Raw genomic sequence first — 10,259 nt, forward strand, 5'->3', positions numbered from 1 at the left:
TTATTTGTTCAAGGGGGGATTGTAGACAGAGGTGCTTGTCACCTGTTCATCCCTTCCTTTTCACTGCTGTCCGTTGTGTTTTCCTATTGTATATGTCATCTCTGTGTAGTGATGTAAGCGTAATAAATAAATAAATAAAATTAAATAAATTCTCTAATCACAGACAGGAACTATACTTGCATTGCATTTTATATGTTCTGGGGGGGTTAATTTGGTGACTTTTTTTGTAATTTAATATCCTATACCTTCCTAACACAAATAAACAACAGCCAACAGGTGATCCATCGTCTGTTTTTTAGTTAAAATCAATATTCATATATTCATAAATTTTTCGGCAAATTATTGTTGATTGGACCTATGCCCACCCGGCCAACCGTGTGCAGCTGCCAGGGGATTTTTCCTAAATTAAATATTGAACTATCATGTTTGGTTGTTATATTAATGCTACCTTGTAAATTATGTATCAAGTTGCCAATATAATCTAAAATTTTAGATTTCTCATTTCCAAGATACAGTGTACTGTACATGTTGGAATGCATCTATTTATTTTTTCTTTCACTTATTAATTACTGTATTATAAATAACACATGCATATCCAATATCAAATACTTACTGTGAACTCACAGCCAACCATTCGAAATTTGCAACATCTTTTACGCCGAGGGCAGTCTCCATTTTCTGGATCTTGGTGTAACTTCATCTTTGGATGTAAAAAAAATGTAATGAGATCATTATAAACTACAAACAAGAGAATTAGCAGGCGTCAATATTCCAAAAATAGTGATGTTACATGACTTACATTGAAAATGTACTTGTTTTAATATTAAAATATTTATTTTTGTATTTAAGAATTGTTTACATGCCTTATGTCCTTTCTAATGAGTCATTGGAATGGACAAGGCAAGTAAACATGAAACATAGCCTACGAAATTAGCACAAAAAGAAGTAAATTAGACTCAATTCCAGTACACGTCAGCAGTTCTTTCCCTACCCTACTGTACAGATAGGCGAACCACCTTGTAGGCTGGGTGGTCCAGTCAAAGAGAACACAATTTGGACTGGCCACCTAGGCCTATGTGGTTAGTTGGTTATTTGTTAACATCACAAAAGTAAGAACTGACCATGTGTATGGAATTGAGTTTAATTGTCTTTTAGTCCTATTTTCATTGTTTATGACATTTTATTATTACACTTAATTCATACTCATTTTTTAATAGGACATACAATTGAGTAATACAGTACTTTACAATTGTTCAAACCACTAACTGACCAGAACATTTAAGAACTTTATGTTTCCATTTTTGTTTAACCTCGGCGCAATGTAAAACAAAATGTAGGAACAATTTTTCCTAACGCATGCACAATTTAACTTTTAATGTCCACACATATACACAAGAGGGTGATTACAAGAGTACAGTACTGTTCAGTCATCTAAAACCATTACTCGAGGTCATATCGCAAGTAAACTTTGTGTCAATTTTGAGGCCTGATATTCCATGAGTGGTTGTTTACTTAACATAAGCAGTTTTATTCATGAGCTGGTTGCTATAAAATATGGAACCACATAAATCGAGAACTGATTATTAATTGTTCATAGTTAAACATTTGTTAGTGTAGTACATTGTAATATATGCAATCCTGTATGATGTTGGAGAATGGAATTTTTGTATGCCGAAAAAACTGGGTCATGTCAGATGCTCTGTAGACAGGGCTTAATGGTACAGTATTTATATGATGTTTTGTTTGTAAAAGACCAGTGAATAAACTCTGATAATTAATCAGTAAGCAATGGGTTTTTCTGCACTATGACGACCACATCATTCTATATTTTATTTATAACCACTACAAACGCCATACTCCCTAGCAAGTGGTGAGAAAGTGGTGTTTTTTGTTTTGGTCATTGACAATCCTAATTATTATTTCAAAAGACGTAACAATCTTACAGTAATGTAAAATTCTGACGTTGTTATAGTATATATTTAATGTATAATATAATTTAATGACGTTTTATAAATTTCAAGCATGTTGTTTAATAGTAGAAAACAATTACTATAAATAAACGCAATGGTGTTTCATTAAAATCAAAGAACTTCATTTAGAAGATGCCCTAAGCAGAATGCGTATTTGTATGCAATGCAGTCTACACTAAAGTGAATAAACAGAAATCAGGCGATGAGTTACTCCTATCCCACTAATTATAAGGTAAAATTTGATGATTTTATAGTATATATTTAATGTATAATATAATTTAATGGCCTATATATAATTTGAAGCATTAGACGATTCTTTAATGCCAGTTTTATCTAGAACGATGTAGCTAGCCTTGGGGTATGCTTGCTAGACAAAATGGGCACCCAGGCTAGGCCCACGGAGGTCTACAGTAATACGATATGCGATTTATATCTATGATCTATTTTACGATGTTCAAGTTTTTAAAACCATTGTTTTTAATTAATCAGAGATTGATATACTATAAACTATTCCTCAGTTGTTTAACCAGTGAGTTTCTACATACTCGTGAATAACTATCTCGTAGTGACTCGCTGATTAAAAAACTGGCAGTCAACAGACATTTTACTCAATGCCGTAATGTATGATTGAACATTGGACTCTTCCTAATTACTTATTCATTAGCTTATGAAATGCGAGTCACTCGCAAACCACTTGCATGTAAAATGCGAGCAGAAAGTTATAAACATTCGAACAGTACTGTATAAAAGTAGGCTTGTAATAATTATAAACAAATAATTTAGATAAGTGAAATTTAGAATGACAACTGGTACAGTACTATTGAAACAATAGAGAATGAACAAACCTCTTCTCTTGGTAATTTTGACTTCTTGCAAATCTCACAAAGAATCTCCAGCTTAGGGCATACACTATTGTGTTGCTACAAAATAGGACAAGATTTTTACGTGTACTTTTACTAATAAAAATTTGTTCTGTTAGTTGCTTTAATCTTAGAAGTAGATATGATCAAATCATTTATTTAATAGAAATTGACAATAGTGGTATATTCCTTGCATTGCAATGATTTTTTTTAACCCATAGAAGTTTACCAAATACAGTGGAACCTCCATTTTACGTACCAATTTTACGTCTTCTCTGCACTGCAGCAGCGAGAAGGCGCAACTTGGCATCGACCTAGTTATCTAGGCTCTTATGCCACATGGTTTTGTAATATGTACGTGCAGTCCGTACCAGCCGTCAGTCGATAATCCATGCCTGTGCCTTGTATGCTATCCTCAACATTGTAACAGAGTTACGGTGATGTAATCATTTAACGCAGGTAGGCCTAGAGTATTTACAGTCCAAGTAATGAAGTAAACAAAACTTAAACTTCAACTTATTTTGAACACTTTATTATGACATCGTACAGTGTGCAGTTAGTTACACATTATGGATCTTCTGTCCATACATGTTTAACTTTGGCCCCAATAGGCTAGCTTAGCCAAGGCAGAAAAAAAATCAGCATGGCTCATCGCGGCACACTGTTTTTTTGTTGAGGTTCACTATAAGGTCAATACATTTTTACCTAACCTAGGATTTTATGAATCACATGTTTTACGTACACCCTTTGGTCCATACGTAAAATGGAGGTTCCACTTGACAAATCAGATTTAGAGATTTCTAAAAAAATAATACTAGAATAAGTTGATAACAAACCTTCATGGTCTTGTGAACCAACTCGGCATTGCACCAGCGACACGTTATTATACGCTCTGTACAATCACGCAAATAATGATTCTGCAATTCCACACGTTTCATTTGTCGGCCACAGGCTCTGCATGGTACCTTAGAATGGGGGCATATGTCTTGATGGTTCTTGTAATAAACACAAAGAGATAATTTAGATTGTATTTCTGAGCCAATATCCATTGTTTCATAGTATTTGAATAATGTTGAATTGTTAGTTTCATTAAAAAAAAATTTCTTAAGAATACAGTTCTTTGTATATTATATATCTCTGATTCAAAAGGTAATTAGATTTCAGGGGTCCTAGGTCTACCGCATGTCATGCGAGTGTTCCGTAAGACTGTATTATTAAATATCACCCGGATGTCAGTCCTGATAGTATCACAATGCACAGCAAAAAGCAAGATTAGATGTGTTTAGTAAGATCATTTAAACAGATCTCCCGGAAGTGGATTCCAAATTGGGATCAGAGATTTTAAATGAATACACACAACTTTAACTTACAATGATGTATTCATTAAGGTTTCCTTCAAAGGGACAACTTGAATTCAGACATTTCACTTTCAGCAATCGGATCTCTTTTCGTCCAGCAAAATCAGGATAAATCTGTGAGGAAGGTGATACATAATCAAAGAAACCTGTAATGGAGCATATTTTCAACTTATGGGTAATAAGGATACCTGGAGGACATGCATCATGACCCAACAAAGATCAACCTGGTAAGGCAAAGGCAGTTGAACTTGCCTAATTCGAATCCAAAATGGCATAGTCGACTTTGGCAAGTTTAACTGTATTTTCACATTTTGACCTTCCTGAAAATAAATGCTGTAAATAGAGTATACTTTGGCTATGACCAATGTTTGGTTGAAAAAACATAACAATGTACAGTACTTACATTTCTTATATGAGCTTCCTGGCTATCACTAGGACATCTTGGACAAAATTGGGGCTGCGGGTCACTGTTGTATAAAAAGAATGATTTGTAATGTTCATACTACCATCATTACCTGCTAAATAAGAAATGATAAATCCAATATACACATAAACAGTAAGAACGTAAATGCTTGAATAAGCACTGCTCTCGAATAACCGCTGCTCTCGAATAAGTGCCACACCAAACCTGTTTTCTTTTGCTAAGTGTCGCTCTCGAATAAACACTGCACTGAAGCCTCCAAAATTTTAAAATGCTGTGACGCTTATTCGAGTATTTACGGTATGAGGTTTTAATATTTGAAGGAACATATCAACAACATACAGTACAGTAGTCACTATATTTGAGAAAAATAAGAACATTAATACAGTAATTAATTAGTTTACCTTTGCAATTTTTTGGCACAGGAACTGCAAAAGCGATGTCCACATTCATGTTGGACTACATCTCTCAGAATGAGATTACACACACCACAGATAATGCGTTCAGTCAAATCAGACTTGTTCTTCAGAAGCTCACGAGGATAACCTTCTGTTTCATTATCAAATTTTTCTCCATTCATGTTCTAAAACATTAAAATATCAAATTTGAGGTATTTACTGTCTCAGTAGTAAGCTTATAATAATGTTGCAGATATGGACTCGTATTTAGTTTGATTTCATGTCTTGGATTATGCATACATTCATATAAACAATAAATGTTAGACATAACATTATCTACCAAAGAATTATTATTAGAAGAAAAGGCAACAAGAGAGCAGCAGACACAAAATGCAGGAAAGAAATTAACTGGGGGGGGGGGGGAAGGGTGATTTAGTACTTGTTTCATCTAATTTAAACATTGTTAATACATTAGAATATTTTTACAACTTTTAATTTTTTTTTTCCTTTTTACTTTTTTAATAATGATATGAATGAATTTAAATTTCCTCCAAATTGAAAATCATTAAATATAAAAAATATCTGTTATTTGTGTATAAACTTTAAATTAAATATGGTTTGAAATATGAAAAGAATGATATTACAAAACCAGGGCAGCTTTAGGTTAGGGTGATACAAGCTCAGGCGCAGAGATCTTCGCAGATTTTGCAGTGGCAAAAAGTATGGGTGAGAGATAAAAATTTAAAGAATAGGCCTACCATAAATAGCAAACATCTTTTCCAAAATGCTCAGATCATGAGTGTTGGTAGTGGGATTCTCCCCATATTCTCACCCCAAAGGACATACCTAGTGAGATAGTCAGGGTTAATAGTTCTGTACATGCACCCGAGGCTGGCTCCTATTTTCTGCTTTTAGTATTACATATTTGTTCACTGTAGTCTTAAGGGACCATGCTAGGAAGCCTAATGCTGTGTTGCAATGCACCCGTGAAAACTGTGATTTATTTTACAGTAAAATAATGGCTGATTAAACATATAAAATGCTTATATCTTAAAATTAGTAAGTACTACAAGAGAGAAGTTATTAGGCCTTACATTATGAATTTATTGTGTTGTACATCTAAATTTGGTATACAATACATAGTAACTTTATTTGTGAATGCATATTTTCATTTACATTGTAACAGATCATTGGTGTACTGGAAGGCAGTATATGTATACCACCACACGATAGTATACTTGCTCATATCTTGTTTAACTAACCCACCCCCTGCCAATGATTTCAAATAAAAATATTATTTTTAGCCAATTAGCACACCCGCTGCCACGAAAATTAGGGCTGCGAGTCACTGTTATATAAAAACCCCCTGCCAATGATTTCAAATAAAAATAAAATATTACTTTTTGCCAATTAGCACACCTGCTGATACAAAAAATTTGCATATTTAAAAAAAAATAAATGTTTTTCTTTACTGTATTTTTATTATTCTTGCTGCTGCCTTGAAATCTCCAAATATAAGACATGTATATTTCTTCCTAATTATATAAATTTAAAGCATTTAATTATCCAATTACTGTACTACATTGTTTACATTCACCAATAAAACGTTATTTACCGTAAACGCTCGAATAAGTGCTGCGGCACTTATAACATTTTTGGCGGCTTCAGTGCGGCGCTTATTCGAGAGCGGCGCTTATAAACAAATATTGGAGTGGAGCTTTCCTTGCCCATTTCTATGATACCTATTTCACGTTTTCCCGTAGTTAAGTAGGCCTATCATAGGTCCTATCATCGTAAACAAACATTTAAGAAATGCTATTGTCTTCATTGCGTTATTTATTCATTTTAACACTGTATACATTGAATTTAAAACACTGTTTCATTACACGGCAATAATATATACTCTCGAATAAGCACCGCGGCATTTATTAGAGAGCGGCGCTTAATGAAAAAAACAATGTTTGGTGCGGCGCTTATTCGAGAGCGGCGCTTATTCAAGCATTTATGGTAAATTATTTTCTCCTCTGTCTGGATGTTTTTAGCAAAACTATTTGCTAAATAAAAAAAAAAATGTTATTTAGATGTGAACAAAACAAATATTTTTTTTCCTGCCCCCACCCCTTTTCTGATGATATTAAAAAAAATAAGTTGGCGAAACAAGGTATAAAAAGTCTCGCCATTTCTATTTTATTTCTGGTTAAAAAATACGCAGGAATACTGTAACAAGTTTCACACACCACCTTGAAAAATCATTTTTTGTTGACACAGCATAATCCTACATTATATTGTCGGTATAAAAAGGCAATTAAACATGTTTTTATACTACGAACACATAGTTACACATAGGAATTGACATACAGTAAAAAAAAAAAATAATTTTTCTATTTTTATTCAATTTTAAAGTCACTTTTGTCTCTTACTTCGGATGTGTGTGCGAACTAGACAAGAAAGTGAAAAGTGCAGGAACACCACCTCTGCCAGTATAAATGACCTTGAATAGGCCTATGAATTTTCTGTTTACCACTCAATGACGCCACGCTAAACTTTACAAACATTTTGCTTTTTTACATAAAATGAATGGAATAATTACACTACTAGGCTGGGCAAATAATCTTTACTGCAACTTCTGGTATAAACATGTACTGTAGTTCCTCCAATGAAAGACAGACGAATAGATTGAATATATCCCGAAAAATGCGTTTTTCTTTCGTCTAACCAAGGAAGAATAAGGTCTAACTATTAGGCTGACTTGCTGTACTATTTTTGCTTCCATCGCCCTACGCCCTGGTACTTAGCCTAGGCCTACTCTGGTCCTTCCTACGGTTAGACTAGGCCCTAGGCCTAGCCAACGACAGGTCTCTAACTAGTAAATAAATAGGCTTACATAATACAAAACAGACTAGGCTAGGCCTCTAACTAGTAAATAAATAGGCTTACATAATACAAAACAGACTAGGCTAGGCCTATACTGTTATACAAGTCCTAGGCCCTATTTCATTTACTACTGATATCTAGCCTAAGGCTAGGCCTACTTAATTGAGCATAATAATTAACAGTACCACAACGACCGCCGTGCACGAGGTTAGGCCTCACCATGAAATACTTTACACATCAGCGTTGGCGGAGTAATATATGCCGTGGCCTGGTATTTTCAGAAATGGCGGAGTAATATATGCCGTGGCCTGGCTCAATACACATTGCTTTCTCTAACTTCTAACCACCAGTAAACCACTAACAAAGATTTCAAATTTAAACAAATACTAAATTGTCGTCCTCTACGATTATACAGCCACCGCGATTCAAAATTGCAGAAATGTTTGGGTCCGGTATTTTAAAAATTTCAGAAATTTGCCGACAAGGTGTCCGAGCCAAAGGGCTGACGAAGCCTCGGCTGATGGTGGCTCAGAATAAAAACTTCATTGTAGGGTTCACGGGGAGAGTTTGTAAGGATTGCTATGTTCTGAAATGTGCTTTTAGACGACGACAATATTAGGGATAAGTCAAAATGACGTTATTTTGGATACGCAAATTATAATAATAATTTTTTTTTTTAACCGACGACCTAGTGGTGCATTGTAAACCCCCACCCTCCCAACTAAATTTGTCAACATAATTTAAAAAAAAAAAAAGGAAGAAATTCATATTCAAATTTAAGACTCGGGGAGTACCATCTCCGGCCATCAATCTGTGAAAGTCCTTCCTGCATCCTACCTATTTCGAATTCCTAAATCCATCACTGACAGTGGCGGATTCAAGTAGTCCCATGCGTCCTGTCCCCTCTAAATTTTTCAAAATAAAAAGAAATGGGGACTCAAAAGAAAATGATATTCAAAATGTATAAGAGTGCAAATTCCGGCCATTTGGAGGTGCCATAATCATAATTTGTCTTCCCTTAGCCCCAACCATGTGGGGCTGAGGTGGTCCTCCATCTGTGAATTCCCATCCCCTTTTAAAATTCCTGAATCCGCCACTGAAAAACGTTTAATATGAAAATCTTCAGAAATCTATTAAATTAGACCTCAAATCATCAAAAATGTCTGAGATCCGCACCTCGATCCCCGGCAAGATTTTCCCCCCTAGGCGGTGTCACCCTCCCCCGAGCCATTTTGATCTACTCTATAAATTCGTACCCACCCAAAATAAATCCTGCGTACGGGCATGGCATGTACCCCATCCGCCCCAGCACCTGTGCATAACCGGTGTATAGCACAACAATAAGCAATTAGTAGAGCTCCGCATAGTACACTATAGGAAAATTATTATACGAAGGTTCAATTTAATGTTTGAAAACATTTTTGAATGCATTAAATCAAACCTAAATATAATAATTTTCCATTTTAGTGTACGATGCATGCTCTACTAATTGCTTTATAAGTCAATCGCCGTCTTTTAATTTTAGTTTTTTATAACCAACTGTTGTAGCAGTATCGGTTGCTATAATAGTGATATGATCAGTATACGTGTGCGTATTTACCCACTTAGTGGACGCTTGGCTGATTTTTTTTTTAGGTTCGTTTGCAAATGAATAATGGCCTAGACTGTGACTTGTTTTTAATGTGGCAGGTTTCATCATGTAAATTTAAGCAAAGATCGTATAGTAGCGCCGCTACGCGATAGCGGCGCTATACGATCTTTGATTTAAGGGATAAGCTCAGACAAGTTCATGATTTTACAGGTATTTTCAGAAATGGCGGAGTAATACTTGTTCCTCTAAAAATATAGTGCCTTTAATGGTGCAAAGCCTTAAATTAATGGCGTTATGGCTAGCAGAATACCCCTATGTAGCCCGAGAATAGGCCTATTAGAGATCGAGGTGAAAAGGATAATAGCATGTATACTTACATGAGAAAAGTGGTGATGAGGACCGAGCAGTAGCTACGGCTGAACAGCGATTGAATACACTTGGTGTTGGTAATCGCAGACGAGGATGTAGCTGGTTGGTTTGATTATGAACGTAGTCTTGGCGTAGTGTAGTGAAGTAACCTGACCAGGAAACAAATCGATAATGTCAAATGCAATGCTGTCCAACCACGCATGCGCAAGAGTTTAAAGCACTATTCTTTGTTAATTTCAATACTGAAATCCGTACACGCCTTGTACAGAACTAGAAACCAAGTGGTCCACTGATTATATTTACATAATAAAAGATTATGCAGACTCCAAAAAGTACATTATTGTGTATTGTGCCCCAATTGTATAAAGCTGTCGGCAAAAGGTCCAGGGTTCGAATTTTTTTTTTTTTTTTTTTTTTT

General features: G+C 35.0%; 1 protein-coding gene across 1 annotated transcript in view; it reads right to left on the bottom strand.

The window, feature by feature from the left end:
• The window catches only part of LOC117118565 (TNF receptor-associated factor 2-like), a 22,528-nt gene extending 12,567 nt beyond the window's left edge, over positions 1-9,961 (bottom strand). The window contains exons 1-8 of the mRNA XM_033263183.1: positions 9,850-9,961; positions 5,766-5,853; positions 5,014-5,192; positions 4,592-4,655; positions 4,201-4,302; positions 3,667-3,825; positions 2,816-2,890; positions 605-700 (exon numbers count right to left, since the gene is read on the bottom strand). Of these exons, the coding sequence (XP_033119074.1) occupies positions 605-700; positions 2,816-2,890; positions 3,667-3,825; positions 4,201-4,302; positions 4,592-4,655; positions 5,014-5,192; positions 5,766-5,768 (678 nt within the window). The 5' untranslated portion in view covers positions 5,769-5,853; positions 9,850-9,961. The remainder of the gene's footprint in view (positions 1-604; positions 701-2,815; positions 2,891-3,666; positions 3,826-4,200; positions 4,303-4,591; positions 4,656-5,013; positions 5,193-5,765; positions 5,854-9,849) is intronic.
• Between the last annotated feature and the right edge of the window lie 298 nt (positions 9,962-10,259).

This window comes from Anneissia japonica, unplaced genomic scaffold (genome assembly GCF_011630105.1).
Source record: "Anneissia japonica isolate Jap-2015-1 unplaced genomic scaffold, ASM1163010v1 scaffold89171_len30819_cov107, whole genome shotgun sequence".
Classification (NCBI taxonomy): Eukaryota; Metazoa; Echinodermata; class Crinoidea; order Comatulida; family Comatulidae; genus Anneissia; species Anneissia japonica.